Source organism: Bubalus kerabau, chromosome 4, assembly GCF_029407905.1.
Source record: "Bubalus kerabau isolate K-KA32 ecotype Philippines breed swamp buffalo chromosome 4, PCC_UOA_SB_1v2, whole genome shotgun sequence".
NCBI classification, from domain to species: domain Eukaryota; kingdom Metazoa; phylum Chordata; class Mammalia; order Artiodactyla; family Bovidae; genus Bubalus; species Bubalus kerabau.
Window position 1 is genome coordinate 45146435 of NC_073627.1, and position 23004 is coordinate 45169438.

Here is a 23004-nt window from a genome sequence, read left to right on the forward strand (position 1 = left end):
TTGAACACAGAGGTGCTCAATAAATGTCTGGCCAATAAATTCCCCAGTTTCTGATGAGAAGGATGTTCTGGAGTCAAGCTGTGGCCCAAGTCCTGGACTAGCCACTGACCAGCTGTGTTATCTGGGGTAGATATCTTAACTTCTCTGTGCCTCAGCTGAAACATCACAACAGTTCCTACCCCGGGGGTGATGCTGTGAGGACTAGATTAAGGTAAGATGATGTGCAGAAAGCACTTCCTTGGCTCAAAGGATGTTGGTTCCCTGTGGCACCCATCTGTTTTGCTTACCCCAACCTCCTGCTTGCCTCTCTTTTTTTTCTAAAAAATTTTTTTAAATTTAAGACTTTTTTTTAATGTGGACCATTTTTAGTCTTTTTTAAAATTTATTTTTAATTGGAGGATAATTGCTTTACAATATTGTGTTGGTTTCTGCCATACATCAACATGAATCAGCCATAGGTATACATATGTTGTGGAGAAGGCAATGGCACCCCACTCCAGCACTCTTGCCTGTATAATCCCATGGATGGAGGAGCCTGTTGGGCTGCAGTCCATGGGGTCGCTAAGAGTCAGACAAGACTCAGCGACTTCACTTTCACCTTTCACTTTCATGCATTGGAGAAGGAAATGGCAACCCACTCCAGTGTTCTTGCCTGGAGAATCCCAGCGACAGGGGAGCCTGGTGGGCTGCCGTCTGTGGGGTCACACAGAGTCGGACATGACTGAAGCGACTTAGCAGCAGCAGCAGCAGCATACATATGTTTGCCTGAAAAATCCCATGGACATAGGAGCCTGGCAGACTACAGTCCATAGGGTTTCAAAGAGCTGGACACAGCTGAGAACGCTCACATACATATGTTCCCTCCCTCTGGAACCTCCCTTCCACCTCCCCAGGTTGTCAAAGAGCACTGGACTTGAACTCCCTGCATCATACAGCAAATTTCCACTGGCTCACTGTTTAAATACGGTTAAGGTATATGTTTCCTTGCTACTCTCTCAATTCGTCCCACCCTCTCCTTCCCCCACTGTGTCCACAAGTCCTTTCTCTACATCTGCATCTGCATTGCTGCTGCTGCTAAGTCGCTTCAGTCATGTCCGACTCTGTGCAAACCCATAGAAGGCAGCCCACCAGGCTCCCCCGTCCCTGGGATTCTCCAGGCAAGAACACTGGAGTGGGTTGCCATTTCCTTCTCCAGTGCATGAAAGTGAAAATCAAAGTGAAGTCGCTCAGTCATGCCTGACTCTTAGCGACCCCACGGACCACAGCCTACCAAGCTCCTCTGTCCATGGGGTTTTCCAGGCAAGAGTACTGGCGTGGGGTGCCATTGCCTTCTCCGCATATGCATCGCTGCCCTGAAAATAGGTTCATTGGTATCATCTTTCTAGATTTCATATATATGCGTTAGTATACAATAATTATTTTTCTCTGACTTACTTCACTCTGTATAATAGGCTCTAGGTTCATCCACCTCTTTAGAACCGACTCAAATGTGTTCTTTTTTATGGCTGACTAATCTCCCTTTGTATATATGATTCTATACATAGAAAACCCTAAAGATGCCACCAGAAAATTTATAGAGCTAACCAATGAATATAGTAAAATCTTTACAATATTGTCTGCTTTATATCTTGGTTTTTTGGCTGCAAGGCACATGGAATCTTACCTCCCTGACCAGGGGTTGAACCCACACCCTTTACATTGGAAGGTGTAGTCCTAACCACAGAACCACCAGGGAAGTCTCACATTTCTCTCTTTATAACTGGCAAGGAGAGGCTCCTAAAAATAATATTCAGATGAATCTTACTTAGACTCCCTCCCCTCAAGGCTTTCATAAGACAAAGACCCCTCCAGCAGAGGAGACAGTGACAGGTCTGAGTATGTTACCAGACCATCACTGTTGGGGGTAGGATGACCTTCTTCTGTACATCATGAGCTTTGATGCTCTTATCTCTATTCCTTCATATGTTTAGAAATATCTGCCTCCAAGGTCCAGGCAAAATTTCTTTCCCTGGAGGGAGCTCCCAGATGGGGCCAACACCCTGCCCCCTCCCTTCCTGCTCTCCTACGCCACCCATCTGAGAGCCCCCCACCTCTGCCCCACTCATCTGGAATGGACCCAAGGAGACACAAGGCCCAGACACCTTGGTACAATTTTATTCACAGACTCTAGACACCCAGACTGGGCCTGGCACAGTGTTCTTGCCAATGGCAAAACAAACAAACAAAAAAACACAAAAATGGATAGTGCACATCCGTTAATACTAACCATTTTAATTTAAATTAATAGCATTTCTGGAAGACAAATGCAGTTGATAGAAAATATAAAAACTTTTAATATACAAATTTTACATCACATTCAAAAAAGCAAGTGTGTGCCTCGTGGCCTCAGAAGATGCTGGGTTTGCACACACAGATGAAATCCTGGCCGACACTGCAGCATCGCACAAGCTCCCTAACTTGCTTCACATTTATATCTCCACCCAGCCCCCAAAGCAACACAGACAACCCCCACCACCCCCACCAGGGGCTTACAGGGCATGCCACGCCCCTCAGTGATCACAGGAAGAAATGCTGTGAGAGGGCAGAGGGATTCCAGGCCCTGTACACGTCTTTGATTTGGTGGTTGGTGTGGAGACGTCATCTTGGCTACACGCCACTCACAACTGGTGGGGAACTCGGGATTCAAGACCTCGGGTTGGATGGGGACCAAGGGTTGTGGCTCTGGTGTTTAAAGGCATCAGGAACAGATCCCAGGGGTTTGGAGGTGAGGCTGGGGAGTGGAGAGTGGTGGGGGGCGGGGCACAGGCTGAAGGTTGAAACTTGGGCTCCATTCTCAGACCCCAGGGGACCTCTGCAGCCCCCGAGATCTTGTCCAGGAGGGCTCCCAGCTTCTCCATCCCTTTCACAGTTGGCTGTGAGGGCTGAATTCACAGTATCTGCCATCCTTCATGTGTTTCCAAAGCAGATGGGGGGAGCACACGGAAGGGCAGGCGTGTCTTCCTAACCTCAATTCACAGTCACTTAAATAGAGACAAGGTGATGGGGACCACCTGGGGAGCTCCTCAGCTGCTTCTCTTCAATAACAGGTAGGGCAGAGGCTCAGACTGAGAGCAAGAAGGCATCCCAGGGCCCGGGAGAGGAAGGGGGTGGCCCCCAGTCCCACCCTCTGGGTTCCTGGCAAATCATCAGTTTCCTAAACGCGGGCACTGTGACTGCTCCCCTCCAGGGCCCCCAGCACTTGCACACAGTAGGCACTCAAAGAAAGCTTCCTGAACTGACCCAAGAGTGTGACACCCTTCAAGGGGAAAAAAAACCCAGACTGACTGTCCATGGGCAGTGAGGTAAGTCCCATTTACTCAGCTGCCGTCCCACCCCTCAGGCCACCTGCTCGTCCAAGGGTTCAGAGGGGAAACGTGAGAGGCATGAACTGTGACCTCTGGGAAGGAGCCGATGTGGGGGGAGGAGCCTGATGATCAGATGCCACGTAGAGTGGGGAGATCAGGGGAGAGGCTGACCTGTTGGTCAAAGGGATGATGGGGAGAAGCCAAGCGTCCCAGAGACAAAAGACCCCCCCAAGCCAAATCTAGCTGGTTTACAGCTTCTCTATCTTCCTTCCCACACACCCAGCAGGTAGGGTTGAGGTGCTGTTGGCCGGGAGGCCCGGGTACCCAGCACAGCTGTTCAGCTGTGCCCTCCCAGCAGGGCCGCCAAGGGATGCTCAGCCCAGAGCCGGGAAGGTCGCCCCACAGTCTCCAGGCCAAGCAGCCCATTTCACGTGACAACTTGGCCAGACTCCAAGTTCGGAGCCTGGTTAGACAGGTGTACATAAACCCCGTGGGAGGGCCACGTGCCTTCTCGTCTTGGCTCCAAATGTGGACATGGGTTGTGGGTCTGAAGACAATCTCCTTTCCACTTTCATCACCCTGGGTCATTTTTGGCTTTGGAGCCTGATACGCCTTAACCTTCACTGAAGGGCTTCTCTGCCATTTGGAACTTTCCTCCTTAGGAGTCAGCTTCTAATGAGGACAGGCAGGACCCTCTCATATCCTGGACTTTCCCAAACCTGGTTCCAACAGACACAAGCCTTGGTGCTCGGGAAGATTTTGAAGGTGGGGGGCTTGCTAGCTGGGTCTAAACGAAAGGCGGGGCACACACCTCCCACCTTATCTAAGAGCTCTGAACATGGGCAGAGGAGGAGTCAGGAGCAGGCTAGGGTGTTTCAACAGGACTCAGGGGTGGGCAGTTACAGAACTTTGGCAAGATCGATGATGGGCTTCTAAAGGGCCAGGGCACCCTGTGATTGGGACAGTGGGCTCAGAGACCCTGCCTGCCTCTTCCCCCACCTTCTACCTTCCCTGTTTTCATGGATCAAGCTTTCACGGTGCACACAGCTGCTGGGCTGGGCCTTAGTGCTGGGGTCAAATGTTAGTTAAGGACTGCGATGTACCTAAACAGTTGAAGTCTTTCATTCTATCTCCCAGGTGCCCCGCTGGGGGCTTCATGAAAGAAACACCTCCATAGGCAGAGGAGACCCTGGCTGGGAACCACTGGATCAGTCCAGATGGTATCTGGATTTGATCTGTCTCTGCTTTTCCAGAAGATATGGACTGGGTTACAGGGGTCAAAGGTGAACTCAAGCTGTCTGCAAACTCCTGACCCTGTTAATCCAGCTCAACTCCTGGTCAGGGTCTAACCTGCAAGAGGAGGAAGAGACCGCACCTCTTTGATAGGATGAGGGGTGATGGGATTTGGGGCCAAAGTAGAAGCCTGGTCAAACCCTGTGGTTGCCACCCCCCAACCCCGCCCATCCTGCCAGGAGACCAGCCACAATCACGATGCTTTTCTTCCTCTGGCCCAGTGTGGGTGCCTCCAGAAGGGAGGGCCACTTCTGCCATCCTGGCCCACGGTGCCAGCAACCTCTGCACAGACCGTTTTTTTTTTATTATTACCTATTGTACAACCTCGAGTCCAACTCCGCACGAACATATATGTAAACATTTGCCGCCTGTCAGGACAGGTCTGGTTGTTGGTGATGTCATTTTAAGAAACGGCAGGTGCAGCTCCATCTCCGGGACCCAAGTGTTTTTGTAGATGAATGGTCTAAGTCAAGGCCTCGTGCTCCTGGTTTGTGGCACTTAGGAGGGTGGCTGGCATTTTGAACAGCATTGTTTTTGTTTTTTTTTGTTGTGGTGGTGGTTCAGATGTTTGAGAGACACATTTAAGAAAAAAATACGTTGTCAGAAAAACTGCACAGCTGGCTACATCTTTGGATTACTGGACTCCAGGATGCCCAAGCCAAACCTTTCAAACCGGGGTACAACTTTGCTGCTGTTAATGCTGAAAAGAGGAACAAAAACAAGAGTTATAGCCCTGCAAGTTTTGATCAGAATTTGGGCAAAGTTAGCTAATGAGCAGGCCAGTTCCAGAAGCTCCGTAGAGGACCCGGCCGCACCAAGAAGTGGGAGTGATGATAAGGCCAGTGGCCTTGGCAGAGCTGCTCCTGGTCACACCTGGCCGGGGGTGGGGGTGGGGGGCAGAGGTGCTAAGCCTCAGCTCCCTCCTGGAGGGCGGTGGCCTGTTTGTCTCGAAAGCCCCAGCGCCCCGCGTGCCCAGTAACTGCTGCGGGCTCATTCTCATTGGCAGCTCATTCTCAAAGCTCTTGCTCCGAGTGGAACTGGGAGGGAAGAGAAACTCAGCCCCAGCCTTGAGAGTGATATTTGCATGCTCCTTCTAGAAATGGTCCTCAAACGCGGGGGTGCATCAGGGCCATCTGGGAAGCAGGTTGAAATACAGGTTCTCAGCTTCTGCCTCCAGACACCCAGATTCAGGTCTTGGGTCAGGAACCTACGTTTGGTAATACATGGAGGACCTGTGCGTGACCTGTCAGCCACACTCGTACCAAATGCTGGCTTGGGGTCTGGTACTTTCTGTTTACACAGGGCAGGTGGAAGGGGAGTGATGTTGTGGGGGCGGAGGGATGGACGGGAAGCTTTCTCGCAGTTGTTTGGAGACAGGCCCCACCCCCTTGCTTCAGGACGACTTTCCCAGGTGTCTGTGCGGCCGAGGACACACCCCTTCCAGCTGGTGTCTTTCACGGCAATAGAACTTGTGACGTTACACACCAGCCCGCCAGAGGGGACCGCAGGCAGCTCTGAAATCATTCCACTCCTTGGCTAAGATCCTCGTGGGTTAAGAGCCAAGCAAAACCCCACCCCCTGTCCCAGGGACACACCCTGCGAAGGGCCGGTATGTTGCAGGGCGCGGGAGAGGGGGGATCTCTCTCGTTGAGTTGTTAGTAGGGAGACGGGACCACCCCACAGAAGTGCTGCAGAGAGATGAAGTTGCGTCCAGGGAGGAGGTGCCGGGTTGGGGGTTGCTGTTAGGGAGACCCTCCATGGAAAGCTGTTACTCAGGCACACACAGGGCCACAGGGCAGGGCGAGGGCCAGTTTTAACAAACAAAGCAGAAAGAAGTCTCAGTAGAGAGGCTGGGGCGGCAGGATCGCATTCCCTGGGTTAGTGCCCGCAGCGCTGTTTGAGCTGGAGTAGAAGTCGCAGTGCCGAGCGTGGATTAGGAGGAAGAAAGCCCCGAACATGCAAGGCAGCCAGGCCTACAACCTACAGGAGGAGAGACAAGAAGGGAGAGAGCAGAGTCAGAGCCTGAGACCATGGGGAGGGGGCAGGGGGTATGCTAAGGCCTGGCCAGGGCACAGGGCAGGGGCTCCTCCTTCCCTGTGGACAGAGGAAAGGACATCCCCATTCCAGTCCATGCTTGGAAGAGAGCCTGGCATAGAGAACTTCCCCCAAGCTTTCCTCTGGGACACAGCCACAGAATGCTGAACAGAGGTCAACCAGCAGGCCCACGGCTCCTCATTGAAACTGACATCTTGGAGTTTACTATGTCTGTTCCCTGTATTCTCTTCTTTAAGATCCAGCCAGAAGGGCTTCTGGGGACTCAGGCCAGCCATCTGAGTTCTTGCCCTCCCTAGAACAAGCCATCGTCTGCCACGGTGTGTGGACTGAGGCCCTGCCACACGCTGAGTCTGCTCTCAGCCCAGGAAGAGAAACAGCCTGCAGGGCCCTCGCCAGTGGCCATGTGAGCTGCCAGAGCATCACTGTTATTTATGGGAATACCACATGCCAAGTAGGGGAAGCTGGATGCAGAAACAGTAGGAAAGAGGATGTGCAAAGGGTTAAACGCAAACAGGCCGAGGATCGGGGAAATGGCAGAAGACACACTATTCCTCCAGGACTGGACAGTTGTTCCTAAAGTCGGGGTGACCGGAACGTCCTTTCCCGTAGTAGCGGCTCCGCCAGCGCCTGGGAGCGCCCGCAACCATTTTGCCAGGTGTGGGAGGAGCGCAGTCCAGCAGGTGATGGAGATGGACACCCAGCGTGGGCGGGTGGAGGGGGGCCCGCAGGAATCAGGATGGCAGGAGGAGGGGAGATGACAGGACGGGCCAGCACATCCACCACCCCCAGAAAATAAAAATAAGCAACAAGATCGATGGAAAAGAAAAGAGAAAATGAGAATTAGAGGCTTGAGTGTGTGGAAATAAAAATCATGAACAGAAAGCTTTGATACAGATTTGTTGAGGTATGCTGGCATTCTTTCCCTGCAGGGGCTAAAACTGATCACTTTGGGCAGGAAACCACCCTATTTGTGACTCTCTATCCCACGTGTAGAAAAAGAAGGTGGGGCTCCATGGCTTTTCAGGAATCTGGAATCATCTCCTGAATGTCAGCACCTGCTCAGTGCAGCCTTCTCTTTGGGGGAGGAGAAAATCAAGGCCTGGTTTGCTAAATGAGCCACCCAACATCTGACAGACCAGATCCTTGAACTTCTTATGAGACCAGGAGAGCCCCAGGCTCCCACCCAAACCCAGCTCCCATGACTGTTCTCTTGGGAGACCCTTCCTCAAGCTCCCGGGGGTGAGGGCAGCGTGCCCACAGAGGCTGGGTTTTTGCCTGGCACTCAGCATGTTGTCATCATTCCCTCCTTCATCCCCTCACCCACCAAATATTTACTGAGTGATTACTACACCCCCAGGACTGTGCTAGGAGCTGAGAATACGGAGGCGACAAGACAGCATCCTGCTCGGAGGGCTTACGGCGCACGTCTGCCCGTCTTTACCCTAGACCATCAGCTCTGTGCTGTGGAGGCCCGGCCCTGGCATGTGACCTCAGGTGCTGTGGAGGCCCGGCCCTGGCATGTGACCTCAGGTGCTGGTGGAGGCCCGGCCCTGGCATGTGACCTCAGGGGTGGTGCAGCTGCCAGCCACCTCTGGGAAAAGCCCACGCCTCTGACAGCAACATCCTGTCACCCACTATTTGTACTGGACTCTGATCCATCTGAAGTGCAAAATACTGAATCGAATCTTCATCATAAGGTAAAGTATTCCCTCACCACATATCGTCATTCGTCAGACCGTCCCTACAACGGGCTTCGGTTGCCACATTTCTTCAACAAGTTCTCCTCACAGGTACTGCCGGGCTGACCCAGCCTGGGCCTCTCCTCCCCTTCAACTCAAAGCTTGGTTTGGTTTATTTTCAAAACAACCTGGCAAACTAAGTGTCTGTCAAATCAGGCCACAAAAAGTGATCATTTTAGAGTCGTAAAAAATACAAAACAAACAAACAACAACAACAAACGTGTGACAGAGACCATATGTAGCTCATTCTGGAAGAAGGAGGTACCAACACCACCACACACATGAGGAGGTGTGAGATCTGGGTACAGCTTTTCCGGGGGCTATGCTCTTGCCCTCCCTCCAACTCCCATCAAGAGAGGCACCACTTGGGACTCCCCTGGTGGTCCAGTGGCTAGGACACCCAGCTCCCAGTGAAGGGGGTCTGGGTTTGATCCCTGGTCAGGGAACCAGATCTCACATGGTGCGGCTAAGACACACTGTTGTTCAGCAGCATAGTTGTGTCCGACACTTTATGACACACCAGGCTTCCCTGTCCTTCACTATCTCCCAGAGTTTGCTCAAACTCATGTCCATTGAGTCGGTGATGCCACTGCAGCCAAATAAATATTTTAAAAAGAGAGAGAGAAGCCCCACTGTATCTGTTCTATCTTCATGTTCTGGGGCTGTGGCAGATTTCACTTCTGGAAAGTGCCTTTCACCTTAAAAGAAAGTTCAAAGCCATGAATCTTGCCCAAGAGTCCAGCCACATGTGATCTGCCACTTGTTTCTGTACAATCCACAAACCAAGAATGTCTTTTTTTTTTTTTTTTCCCACCTTTCTAAATTGCTGGAGGGGAGGGAATCAAAAGAAGACTATTTCATGGCCTAAAATAATAGGAAATTCAAGTTTCAGCATTCATAAGTAATGTTTTACTAGAACCAGTCAGCCCGTGAGCTTACGGGTCTGTGAGTGCCCCCACACCGCACAGCAGAGCTGAGTTGCTATGACACAGATCGTATGCAGTTGTGTTACTGCTTTGCACACTGCTGGGTGCACCACAAACCCCACTGACAAGAGCTGTCACTCGAGTTTCCCTCTCGGCCTGCAAAGCTGAACTATTTCCCATGTTTAGGCTATGTCTGCCCACCCCTCCACTTTGTCCAGCTGTGGAGCTGAGGCCAGAACAAGGAAGGACTTCCCCAGATTCTCGCAGAGGCAGGGCAGGCGTCTGTTTATGAGGGATCTGGCAGAGAAAGCCAGAGAGACAAAGAAAAAGGGAAAGGAGGCAGAACTCAGAAGAGAGGAGTGGAGACCACCCTGGCACTGAGGCTGCCGAGGATCAGGATTACACAGAAGGAGGGTGGGCCTCCAGCATCTAAGCGGCACTTAAACCCCAGAGATGCAGCCCCAGTAACAGGTGGCTGCTCAGAGGGCTGAGAGCTCTGTCGGGAGACTGCCATTTTAAGCAACAGCCACTCTGCTGGTTTTGGTGAAGCTCTGTTTTGCCCTTTCCCAGGCAGAAACTTCTTGTTGGGGCCTTAGCCTGGGCCCAGCTTTAGCACTGAGCTGATAACAGTGATATGGAGGTTTTCACAGAGGAGGATGGGAGACACCAGCCTGTGGAAAAGTCTCCAAAATAAATGTGATGAACAGCAGACTTAAAGAAGGAACTTATGGTTGCCGGGGGAAGGATGGTGGAGGGGGATTTAGGGAGTTTGGGATGGACATGTATGCACTGCTATATTTAAAATGGATAACTGATAAGGACCTACTATATAGCAAGGGAATTCAGCTCAATGTTATGTGGCAGCCTGGATGGGAGGGGAGTTTGGGGGGAGAATGGATACAGTATATGCATGGCTGAGTCGTTCTGCTGGGCACCTGAAGCTACCACAGCATTAACTGGCTGTACTCTAACATAAAATAAAAAGTTTTTTAAAATGTGGTGAACAGAATCCCAGTACCCCTTGGGCAAGGGAATGAGTCCCCTTTGGCTAACCAGCTCTAGGGGTTCCCTAGGTAGAAGTCTCAGGCAGACAGAGCAGATGGTGCCCCATCCCCAAGACACCTGGCTGCGGGCCTGGCTCCGAGGGGTACTTACTCAGCAGACTTCCAGAAGTGCCCAGGGTGCGAGAGCCGCCGGTTCAGCTTGGGCAGCTTCTCCAGCATGTCCATCAGCAGGGGGAAGCTGGGCCGCTCCTGCAGGTCGAAGGCCCAGCAGGCGGACAGGATCTCCTGCAAGGCGAGACGCCACGGGAGGGCATGAGAGCTGGCAGGGAGCAAGAGTGGCACAGCAGAGGCCCTCTGCCCAGGGTCCCTTTGATGCTCCCGGGCACCGCCCCTCCCAAGTTGATGGTCCCTTGACCCTCCTGCCGACACTGAGGTGACCAGCCATGGCTGGAATATAGCCAAGAAATAACTCAATTTCAGAAGCACTCTCAGGCTTCCAGTTAAAATGAAAAGCATGGGCCTGCCTCTCCTTCCTTCCTTGACCTCCCTGGAATAACAGTCACAAAGCCAAAAGACAGGTCAGAAGAAAGAGATCACAGACGTTTAGAATGGAAAGCAGAAGGCAGCGTGTTGACAGGTGAGACATAAGATATTCAGAAGGTGTACGGGGTGGGGCTGCAACAGAGGTGGGAGCCTGGGCATTGCAGGAATGGAGGCTGGAGTGACAAGACCGACTGGGCGTAGGGCAGAGGAGTCGGCAGAACAGCTGTCTTGACCACCCCAAGTGATGGCAAAGCCTTTCTCCTGCTGCCTACTCTCTGGATCCAATCATCTACACTGCACCCCCATTGGCCTTTCAATTCAGGAGAACTTCCTGTAGAAGAGAGGCCTGCACACATGACCAGGCAGGTGGGGACCTAGCAAGGACACTCACAGCCTAGGTGGCACTTTACCTGGACGAGCGCCAGGTGGTCCCCCCAGAGGCCTCCACTGCCGTGGTGCCCAGGAACCCCCTGGAGCTCCTTATCAACACCCCGCTGGCATCTGTCTGCTCCAGGCCCACCTGACTCCTGAGTGCATAGCTAACACGAAAACACCGCCCCTGGACTCCTGCACGTATCATGGTGCCAGGCGGGGTGAACTTACACACTGTGATGCAGAGAAACCATCAGTCACTCGAGGGCAGCAAACCTATGATGATTTGGCCTCTTGAAAACAAATTTGCTAGGGAAATCTTGACTAGTTCTCGAACACTCGAGAAAGACGTGGAGGAGAAAGATCTGATACTACCACAACCCCACTGTTTGTACTTTAGGGAGTGAAATTTGTTATTATCTTTCTAGTAAGTAACATACAGACTTTATTATCTTTCTCATAATTTAACAAAACCAAGAGCTTTATTTCCTCTTTTTTTTTTTTTTAAAGATAATTGTTTTTTAAAGATTAACAGTGGGGTAGTGAAGGATACAGGTTTCATGTGTGTGTATATGTGTGTGTTTATACTCAGTCATGTCAGATTCTTTGCGACCCCATGGACTGTAGCCCGCCAGGCTCCTCTGTCCATGGGATTTTCCAGGTAAGAATACTTGACTGGGTTGCCATTTCCTACTCCAGGGGATCTTCCCAACCTAGAGATCAAACCCATATCTCCTGCGTCTCATGCATTGGCAGGCAGATTCTTTACTACCCACCACCTGGGAAGCTCACAGGTCTCCTAGCCAGCAGCATGGAGGCCAGCCTGACATGCAGCGGTTCCACTTCTCAGGTGGGTGAAGGAAGGGCAGCCAGGCGCTGGCCCTCTAGCCCCACCGCCCTCTCCCAGCACAGGGCGGCTACTCACAGTGACTTCCTTCCCCAGGCTGACGGAGGCCAGGACTCGCTTCATGCCCTCTCCACTTCCAATCTGCCAGATCAGGGCCTCTGCAGCTTGGTTCTTGAAGGGCCAGTCTCTGGCTTGCAGTTCATACCAAACAGTCCTGTGGAGACCACCCACCCACACGGCGTGAGCTCCTGAATGGCTCTGCTCAGCTCACACTAGCAGGGCGTGGGGTGGGGTGGGTGGCGCCTGCTGCCATGATGCCTGGAGCCCAGCCTGAGGACCTGGGACCCTTGGCCCACCTTCCTCACCCGCCAGACTTCTGGGACCACCCTGAGTCCACCAGGGGCCCTGTGCTCCCAGTGTGGTGAGAAGTCTTAGACACTGCCGGCTCTGGGCAGAGATCCTGGTACAACCATTCAACCTCAGTGGGGTGGGTGCCCACGGCCAAGGTCCTCTGAGGAGTGATAGGAATGCCCAGCCCTGGGCCTGGCACACGAAGGTGCTCAGGAAATGACAGTGACAGGTCAAGGCAGGAAGAGCCCACCCATGAGCAAAGGATCCCCCAAGAGATGATGGCATGGGGCCCTCACTCTGACCCTCCAAGTCCCCTGGCCTTTCTCGACTTATCTGCATGGGACCATCTCCATTAGACCCACCCTGACCAACACAGGGACGGGGTGGAGGGCACGTGAGGATACTGAGTAACTCAAATGTGGGGAGGGGAACTGAGTGTAAAACACACCACATTTTTGAAAGCTCTGTGGCATAAAATATCTCCTGAATTTTTTACATGCTGAAATGATCATATTTTTGCCATACTGAGTTAAATATCTATTGAAACTGATTTCACTGGTTTCTTTTTTAATGTGGTTCAGAGAAGGTTTTATGCATCTGGCTCGTGCTTTATTTCTACATTTCTGTGTGTCTGTCAGAATGCCAGCTCTTCTCAGCACACAGCTGGAAGCTGCCCCCTTCTCCCAGGAGGACAGCTCTTGGTTAGCTCTGGAGACTGTCCTTGGGGAGCAACAGGTGAGAAGCACACCCAGAGTTAAGCATTTTATGCGTGTGTGCTCAGTCGCTTTGGCTGTGTTTGACTCTTTGCGACTCCGTGGACTGTAGCCTGACAGGCTCCTCTGTCCATAGGGATTCTCCAGGCAAGGATACTAGAATGGGTTGGCATTTCCTCCTCCAGGGGATCTTCCTGACCCAGGGATCAAACTCACATCTCATCAGGTTTCCTCCATTGGCAGACAGGTTCTTTTCCACTAGGACCACCTGGGAAGCCCCTTAAGTATTTTATACAATTACCTAATTGGTCCTCACGAAACTGCTCTACCAGGGAGGAGCGCTATTCGTCCCATTTTACAGGTGGGGAAAACAGAAGGTCAAGGGCACAGTCACTGGCCCAAAGAAGCAGCTGAACCAGCCTCAAAGCACATCCCTCTGCCCCCCAATAGCCAGCAGGACCCTCTGTTTCAGCCACAATTGGCCTCAGAGGCCCCAGGAAGAGGGACACCAGGCGCCTCCTCACCCGAATGCATAGACGTCAGCAGCTTTGGAGAAGGGCAGCTGGTCCTCGTCCTTCCCGGGGGTCATTTCCCGCACGATCTCGGGGGCCAGGTAGCACAGCCAGTCATGTGACAGCTTCAGCTGGTTCTCACGCCTGGAGGCCAGAAGCCAGGGCAAGGACAGGGCCTTTAGTGGGCAGCAGCGAGGCCTGCAGGGCACAGGTCTGCCCCAGGGCTGGCACGCCACCACAGGCACTCAGTTGCTCAGTCGTGTCTGACTCTTTGCAACCCCGTGCACGGCCCAGAAAAGCAGCATGCCGATGGGGCATTTGCCAAGGCACCCGCGCTTTGGGGGAATGTTACAGAGGAGTGATAAGCAGATTCTTCTAGAAAAGCAGGCCAAGGACTGTGTTGGCCGGGAGCTGCTCCCGAGGGCGCTGATTCTCTACCCTGGGAGAGCAGAGGGAATCTCCGTGCAGGAGACGGGAACTGCCTGTGGAGCTCACAACCTGGCCTGGGGCTGGCTCTCCCTCCTGGGGTCCTGAGGCTGGGGGAGCAGCCCTTCTCCTTCAGGATTCGTGGAACTAGAACCTGACGCTGGGAAAATGGGAGTGAGGGGACCCAGCCTCCTCAGCGGTCAGCCTGAGAATTAAGCACTACGAGGGACCTCAAGGTCACCCAAATCTGATTCTGAACCGGAACCACAAGAGCAGGAGCAGAGCAGGCCTGGCCTTTCCTATAGGGAGGGCTGGCCCTTGGCCACCGACAGCGAGAGTGCCCAGGCCTCGGGCCCACCAACACGGCCCCAGTCTCTCTGGACGCCCAAGGCCAACTGACCGTCCTTCTCGTACGACGCCCGAGATCCCGAACAGCCCGAAGTCTGTGATGACCACTTTGCCGTTGTCGTAGAAGACGTTCTTGGATTTGAGATCTTTGTGCACAATGCCCTTGGCGTGGAGGTACCCCATGCCCTGGAAGACAGAGAGCCTCACGTCAGGGGCGGAGGGAAAACGGACGACGATGGCTTAGCTTCTACCCTGGGCCAGGCCCTGAGCCAGATGCCTTACCCCAGTCCCCTCATTTAACCTTCGCAGCCCCATGCAGTGCGACTGTCTCCTTTTCACAGAGGAGGAAACCCAGCCTCAGGGACAGGCAGCCCCCTGCCCGGGTCATGCAGCGGTTAGGCAGCACGGCTGAGATCTGGTTCCAGGCCGGTCAGCGCTGCCGCCCCACACCCACCTTATACTCAGAAGAAGTGCAGAAAGGGGGGATGGGGGGCTCTGGGGGAGGGGTGGTCAGGAAGTGTATGAAGGTTCACCGTGATGCTGCCCTCCGTGTTTTGTTTGATTTCTTTTTTAATATTTTGGCCATGTTGTGAGGCATGTGGGATCTTCCCCAGCGAGGGATCAAACCCATGCCCTCTGCATTGGAAGCATGGAGTCTTAACCACTGGACCTCCAGGGACGTCTTTACCCTGCGTGTTGAGTCACAAAAGACCCAAGGATTTAAGGTCTCATCAGGCTTTGCACAGCTAGCCTCACCTCTCAGGCTGAGCAAAGGCTTGGGCTGGGAGTGGGGAACAGAGTGGAATTCCCGCAGGGGGAGTCCCCGAGCTCAGGTGGCCCCACTGCCCATGCTGCCATAGAAGTCCTGGACTAAGACTGAAATCCGGGTCAGATGATTTGAATTCACTGTGTGGCCTTGGACTTGACTTCTGAGCCTCAGTTTCCTTATCTGCCAAGCGCCAGGTCAGGGCTGGGGGATTTCTAACCAATGCCCTATTTGCACCGAACGCTGACTGGCCAGGCACATGGGACGTGGGTGACCTGATGCAGGCATGCTCTCATCCCAGGCCAAACCGAGGACTCCCGGGTACCCTGATGTGCTTGGGAATGGGGAGAGGGGTACACGATGCCACAACTGAAGTGGGCATCCTTGCCAGGTCAGAAAGAGGCACATGCAAACCCACCTCCCTACCTCCCACATCAAGTGGTGCTTCTCATGTGAAAAATCTCCCTGCCTTCAAAGGTATCTCGGGGTGAGGAGGGGAGAGGTCAACAAGTCCCATTGAGGAAAGAGAAGGAATGAGCTGTGAGGCAGAAGCAGACAGAACTCAGCCCAGCCCAGAGCTTGGACCAAGTGGGCCTGGAGCTCATCCGAGAAGAATGTACGCAGGCGGATGCTCTTCTGTAAGAGAGGGGAGGGCACGGGGTTCACTGTGGCCACTCCCCTCAGGCCTACTGAGAGCTGTCATCCCACCACGGAAGCGGGGAGGTTTCAAAAAGAGTGACTTACTCTCTCCCAAAACTCCATCCTGAATGCAAGATGATTCCCCTTAAAACATCTGCCCACTTCCCAAACCAAACCAAGGCACAAGGCTTCCCCAGTGACCGAAGAGAGCCAAAGAGCACACCTTGGGTTGAACAGGGACCAGCTGTGTGACGAGGATAAGTGGCTGCACCTCTCTGAGCCTTGTTAATAAAACAGGTGCCACAGCCTCAAACAGCCAGAGACAAGAAAGAAAGTGCCCGGGTCTGGAACACAAACTCTCCTTCCTTCCTATAATTTCACAACACTTCAGGGGTGGCCCCCCAAACCCTCTAACCAAAGGTCTGCTGCTGCTGCTGCTAAGTCACTTCAGTTGTGTCTGACTCTGTGTGACCCCATAGATAGCAGCTCACCAGGCTCCCCCATCTCTGGGATTCTCCAGGCAAGAACACTGGAGTGGGTTGCCATTTCCTTCTCCAATGCAGGAAAGTGAAAAGTGAAAGTGAAGTTGTTCAGTTGTGTCTGACTCTTCATGACCCCATGGACTGCAGCCTACCAGACTCCTCCGTCCATGGGACTTTCCAGGCAAGAGTACTGGAGTGGGTTGCCATTGCCTTCTCCGAACCAAAGGTCAAGACCCCATTATTATATTTTGAGCCTCCAAGTATCACAGATGCATACAAAAGGAAGTGGCTTAGAAGTTCCCAGAAGAAGGGGGATGGGGAAAATAAATGAGCCAGCAGAGAGCTTGCTTCTGGCTCTGCAGCTCCAAAACCTTTGAGCAACTTCTACCCTGGAATCTTCCAGATGACTCATTCAGCCAGATGACGAACTCAGCCAAACTCAACACCCAGACTCCCCCACTGTCCTGACAATAAGGAGACACAACAGTTTGGGGGAGCAGGGCCCAGCAGGTTTGGGGATATCATAGAGTAGGTTTAACACTGCAGCTCCCCCCAACTTCTCTGTGATGAGACAGACTACAGGTGAAGGCATACATGTGATATTTTGGTTTGGGGGGGCTGCAAAAGTTTAATGCAATCATTTGTGGTTGTGTAGTCACTAAGCCGTCTTTTGTGTGTGTGTGTGTGTGTGTGTGAGACTCTTTTTTTGATCCCATGGACTGTAGCCCACCAGGCTCCTCCGCCCATGGGATTTCCCAGGCAAGAATACTGGAGTGGGCTGCCATTTCCTTCTCCAGGGGATCTTCCCGATTCAGGGACTGAACCTGCGTTTCCTGCATTGGCAGGTGGATTCTTTACCACTGAGCCTTCAGGGAAGCCCATGCATTCATTTTGCTATGTGGAAATGTCATGGAGAAATCTTGGTGTTCCTAAATGTCACTGAGATTTCCATCTTTTCCTTTCCAATGATGCGCACACATGATGGATGGAAGGAGAGAGGGAGAAAAAAAGAAAAAAAGGAAAACTGAAGACAGGACAGGGACAAAAACGTGGTGGGAGCTGGTAAGAGAAAGCTTTTCTGCAAAAACAAGAACCAGGAAGAGGAAGCCCATCCAGCCCTGATGGAGTTTTTCTCAGACCATGTCTGCTGCTAAATAAAGAAACAAATAAGCCTTTCTTTCACTTTTGTTTAATTACTTGGAAAAGATGGAAACAAAAGAAAAAAGGCTGCCTGAGTTGAGCCTGAGGGCCTGGTCTGCATGAAACTTAGATTCAGAAACTTTAAGGCAGAACACCTGCCGCAAACCTTAATTCTAACAGATGCTCACCAAGCGCTAGTGGTCCCGGGCTCAATGCTCTCTCCACGGATTATCACAGTTTACCTTTGCACCAATCCAATGAGGGAGGTGACGCAGGCAACCCCATTTTACAGGGGAGGAGGCCGAGGCTCAGAGAGGCTAATCGACCTGCCCAAAGTCACACAGCTGGTACCACCAAGATTCAAACTCAGGCCATCTGTCTTTAAAGCCCACTGCATTTCTCCAGTGTGTTCAGTTCCCAGCAGACAAGACAAAAAAAGAGGGAAGGAGATGGAGGTCCTATCCATGAGGCACCCAAGCTAAAGGGAGAGACAGAACAGCCGCCGCCACAAGCCTGACACCGGCAGACGGATTGGGAGATAGCTAGGAGCTCTGGAGCCGTTACCTTAATGATCTCCTGGGCGATCTGCCTGGTCTTGTTGATGTCCAGAGATGTCTTGGGGTCCCTCACAAACGAGTGCAACGTCCGTCCCTTGCAGAAGCTGTGAAGAGCAGAGAGTCAGGCAGAGATCTGGGGCCCGTGCAGCCTGACCTCAGCCCTTGTGGAGCCAGGGAGAGCTGTGTCCACCAGCTCCATGCCCTGGACCCTGGGTGCCAGAATCCTTCTTGACCAACCTGAGGCCATTCCTTCTTTGTTTCATTTTGGTCGCGCTTCATGGCACATGGGGACCAGGGATCGAACCCTGCCCCGTCATGGAAGTGCTGTGTCTTAACCACTGGACCACCGGGGAAGTCCCCCTGATGCTCATTGCTGCAGGGGCCCAGCCTGAATGGGCAAGAACACACGTCCCCTGAGACCTCTAGCCCACCCACCATAGAACAGGAAATAGTTCACTAAGTTTAAGGATTGCTCAGTTGTGTCCAACTCTTTAAGATATAGAGTTCATGGAATTCTCCAAGCCAGAATACTGGAGTGGGTAGCCTTTCCCTTCTGCAGGGGATCTTCCCAACCCAGGGATCAAACCCAGGTCTCCCGCATTGTGGGCAGATTCTTTACCAGCTGAGTCCCACATTTAGAGCAGTGCACCTGCTCTCGTGGTTCGAGGCAGGAACTCACCCACTCAAAGTCAACCAGGGAAGAACCTGGCCTTTTCAGGCTGTGACCAGGCAGCATCAGGGCTCTGGGATCTCCATAATGACTTTCATGATCGTGCTGTTCTCAGATCACGGGGTTTTTTAATGACAAGGCTGAATGTGCAGTGGAGCAGGGGCGGGGGCGGCTATCAGCGGTGTCAGGGTGATTATATTAGATAAGGGGCTTGGATGTTGGAGTCCCTACCTGTGCTGCTGCTGCTGCTAAGTCGCTTCAGTCGTGTCCGACTCTGTGCGACCCCATAGACGGCAGCCCACCAGGCTCCCCGGTCGCTGGGATTCTCCAGGCAAGAACACTGGAGTGGGTTGCCATTTCCTTCTCCAATGCATGAAAGTGAAAGGTGAAAGTGAAGTCGCTCAGTCATGTCCGACCCTCAGCGACCCCATGGACTGCAGCCTTCCAGGCTCCTCCATCCATAGGATTTTCCAGGCAAGAGTACTGGAGTGGGGTGCCATTGCCTTCTCTGGCCCCTACCTGTACTGACTCCTAAAACCTGGGGTGAGGGACTTCAGTGGTTAAGAATCCGCCTTGCAATGCAGGGGACTCAGGTTCGATCCCTGATCGGGGAACTAATATCCCACAGGCCATGAAGCAACTAAGCCAGCATACCACAATGAAAGATCCCGTGAGTTGCAACTAAGAGCAGACACAGCCAAATAAATACATAAATATTTAAAGCAAAAGCTGGAGTGAGGAAGGACCTAGAGAAAATGGGTGGCTTTACTGCTGCTCCAGGGAGAAGCCGACTTAAGCCATCTGAGGTAGGGGCTAGTTTTTAGGAAACGTCTCCAAGGAGATAACGACCCTCAGGGTCTGGAGTATCAGTTGATGGTTACGTTTCCATGTTCCAGCCCCCTCAGCCGCGTTAAATGTTTTGTTAATGTTCTTTTATTCTTCTACTATATGTGCTAAGTAGCTTCAGTCGTATCTGACTCTTTTCGACCCTGTGGACTGTAGTCCACCAGGCTCCTCTGTCCATGGGATTCTCCAGGCAAGAATACTGGAGTGGGTTGCCATTTCCTCCTCCAGGGGATCTTCCCGACCCAGGAACTGAACCCACGTCTCGTGTCTCCTGCATTGGCAGGCACTAGTGCCACATTCCCTTTAAGCAGACTCAGATCTCTCATCTGGGTAGATGAGAGAGAGACGGAAGGCTGAATGATGGACAGCACCGAGGCTGGGGTCTGAGGGACGCTGAGCACCTCCTGCATTGGCAGCTGGACTCGACAACTACAGCCACCGGAGAAGCCCTTAAAAACATGAGTGTATACAAACTCATTGATGGAAGGCATGATAAGGAACTGTTTACAGTACCCATCTTTGTTTACAGAAGCACCCAGGTAGGGTGGGAGGAGACTGGTTTTCACTTTGTGCTTTTCCAGAAGATTTGAATTTTCTCTCTTTTAGGTATCCTTTCATTAATTTATTTATTTAATGTCAGTGGGGTTATATGATGGGGAAATTAGACTCCATTTTGGGGGTCTCTTCTTTTTTTAAGATTTTTTTTTAAATGTGGACCATTTTTAAAGCCTTTATTGAATTTGTTACAATATTGCTTTAGTATTGTAACATTTATTTTTAATTGGAGGGTCACTGCTTTACAATGTTGTGTTGGTTTCTGCCATAAAACAATGTGCATCAGCCATAAGTGTGCATATGTCCCCTCCTTCTTGAGCCAGCCTCCTACCCCCACTGCATCTCTTCCCTCTAGGTTGTCACAGAGCATCCGGCTGAGCTCCCTGTATTGTACAGCAACTTCCCGTTAGCTATCTATTTCACATATGGCAGTGTATATATGTCCAGAGAAGGCGATGGCACCCCACTCCAGTACTCTCGCCTGGAAAATCCCATGGGCGGAGGAGCCTGGTGGGCTGCAGTCCATGGGGTCACTAAGAGTCGGACACGACTGAGCGACTTCACTTTCACTTTTCACTTTCATGCATTAGAGAAGGAAATGGCAACCCACTCCAGTGTTCTTGCCTGGAGAATCCCAGAGACGGGGGAGCCTGGTAGGCTGCCGTCTGTGGGGTCGCACAGAGTCGGACACGACTGAAGCGACTTAGCAGCAGCAGCAGTGTATATATGTCAGTGATACTCTCTCAGTTCGTCCCACCCTCTCCTTCCCCCGCTATGTCCACAATTTCTATGTGTCTCCACTCCTGCCCTGCAAATAGGTTCATCAGGACCATTTTTCTCGACCCCATACATATGCATTAATAGACAATATCTGGCTTTCTCTTCCTGACTTACTTCACTCTGTATAATAGGCTTTGTCTTTTTGGCCCTGAGGCACGTGGGATCTTAGCTGCCCGACCAGGTATCGAACTCTCACCCGCTGCACTGGAAGGCGAAGTGCTAACCCCTGGACAGCCAGGGAAGTCCCAGCTTTTTTCCTTTGTACCTCTCTACATGAAAACGCCCTCCAGGGGCATGCAAATCACCAGGCCCCCAGGGAAAGGGGAGGGGGCGGGGCTGGGCTACCTGGTGATGATGGCCAGGTGGGGCGGGTTCATGCAGGCCCCCATGAAGAGCACCACGTTCTCGTGCCTCGTCTGCCGGTAGTTCATCACCTCCTTCTTGAACAGCTTCAGGTGGTCCTGGTTGTGGCCATCCATCTCCAGCAGGCGGATGGCCACCTCGCCATGCCAGCGGCCACGGTGCACCCGGCCCCAGCGGCCCTGCCCGATGGGCTCGCCCAGCTCCACCTGCTCGAAGGGGATGTCCCACTCCTGCAGGTACACGCTGGTCTGGCTGGCCTTGCGCGAGATGGGGCCCCGCCAGGGCCTGCGGGAGGTCGGCAGGTCGTCCACCTCGTCCTCATCGTCTTCGGCCTCTGACTTGCCGGCCTCAGGCTCCTCGGCCTGGAAGGAGAGGAGGAGGGAATAGAAGGGGCGGCAGGCCTGGGGGCAGGTGACTTCCCTCCCCCAAGACCCCCACCAGGTCAGGGAGCAGAGGGGTCTGGGGTCAGGAGGCCTGGGCTCTAGTCACAGCTCTGTGCAGACCTCATGTGTGAAGTGGACGGGTCACTCAGTACCACACGGCCCTGACGTCCTAATCCACAAACTACGGAGCGTGGCCCTTCCTCCCACCAATGTTCCAAGACATTGTTCCTAGGAGCAATACCTAATCGCTGGGGAAGAACACTAACACCCTTTCTGGATATGCTTTTATTTTTTAAAAATATTTATTCACTTTATTTGCCTGCACCAGGTCTTAGTTGCAGCATGTGGGATCTTTTTTTCTGTTCTGTTTTTAGTTACAGCATGCAGGAGTTTTAGTTGTAACATGAACACTTAGTTGCCTAATGTGGGATCTAATCTCCTGACCAGAGATCAACCCTGGGCCCCCTGAATTGGGAGTGCAGAGTCTTAGCCACTGGAAAACCAGGAAAGTCCTAAGCTTTTGTTTAAACACAGAGTTTGAGACTCTCCTCTGTGCGCTGTGTTGTGCTTAGTCGCTCAGTCTTGTCTGACTCTTTGGGACCCCATGGGCTGGGGCCCGCTAGGCTCCTCTGCCCATGGAATTTTCCAGGCATTTTCTACTCCATAGGATCTTCCCGACCCAGGATCGAACCCATGTCACTTGCATCTCCTGCTTTGGCAGGTGGAGTCTTTACCACTAGCACCACCTGGGAAGCCTGTGACTCCTCTGGGCAAGAGTAAATCCGTCTGCTGAGGCTCATAAGCCACCACACTTGCCAGGCTTGGGTGACGCTGGTCAAAGGTCAAAGCAGCAGTCCTTGGCCCCAGCTACAATCAAAATCACCCAGGAATGTTTGATAACATCCAACTGCCTAGCCCCACCCCAGACTGACTGAGGGAAAGTCTCCTGGGCTGGGGCCCAGGCCTCTCGGCTGGAGGTGGAAACCACAGGAATAAAGAGCTAACTTTAGCCTCAAAAAACAGAAAAGCAAAAGGAAGCTTGCTTCGTGGCACCCCTCACTGCTCTCGCTGCCTTGCACACTGCCCGTGTCTGCTGCAGCAGGTGGGCACCTGGGATAGCCCCCACCAGAGCCGGGTGCCCACACGCTCCCAGACACCTCCACGCACTGAGCCGGGGAGAGAGGAAAGAGATGCTCCGTCTACAGCTCACGTGTCGCCATCACTCACCTCCACTTCATGATCTTCCGACACATCTGCTTTTGGCTGGTCGTCAAGCCTAAGAGTAAGCAGGGTTTGTCAAGGAGACCCTGAGGCTGGGCCACTTGGCTCCCAGCTGGGCAGGGGACTCCC

The 23004-nt window shown here is 52.6% G+C and overlaps 1 protein-coding gene across 2 annotated transcripts in view; it reads right to left on the reverse strand.

The window, feature by feature from the left end:
• Positions 1-3487: 3487 nt before the first annotated feature.
• The window catches only part of KSR1 (kinase suppressor of ras 1), a 159841-nt gene continuing 140324 nt past the window's right edge, over positions 3488-23004 (reverse strand). Inside the window, exons 13-21 of one of the 2 annotated variants that reach the window (XM_055577180.1) lie at positions 22882-22930; positions 21254-21633; positions 18065-18161; positions 14526-14659; positions 13712-13843; positions 12202-12337; positions 10513-10646; positions 7239-7319; positions 3488-5337 (exon numbers count right to left, since the gene is read on the reverse strand). In XM_055577180.1, coding sequence (XP_055433155.1) covers positions 5259-5337; positions 7239-7319; positions 10513-10646; positions 12202-12337; positions 13712-13843; positions 14526-14659; positions 18065-18161; positions 21254-21633; positions 22882-22930 — 1222 coding nt within the window. In that variant the 3' untranslated portion in view covers positions 3488-5258. The remainder of the gene's footprint in view (positions 5338-7238; positions 7320-10512; positions 10647-12201; positions 12338-13711; positions 13844-14525; positions 14660-18064; positions 18162-21253; positions 21634-22881; positions 22931-23004) is intronic. The other variant, XM_055577181.1, reaches the window with a different exon arrangement.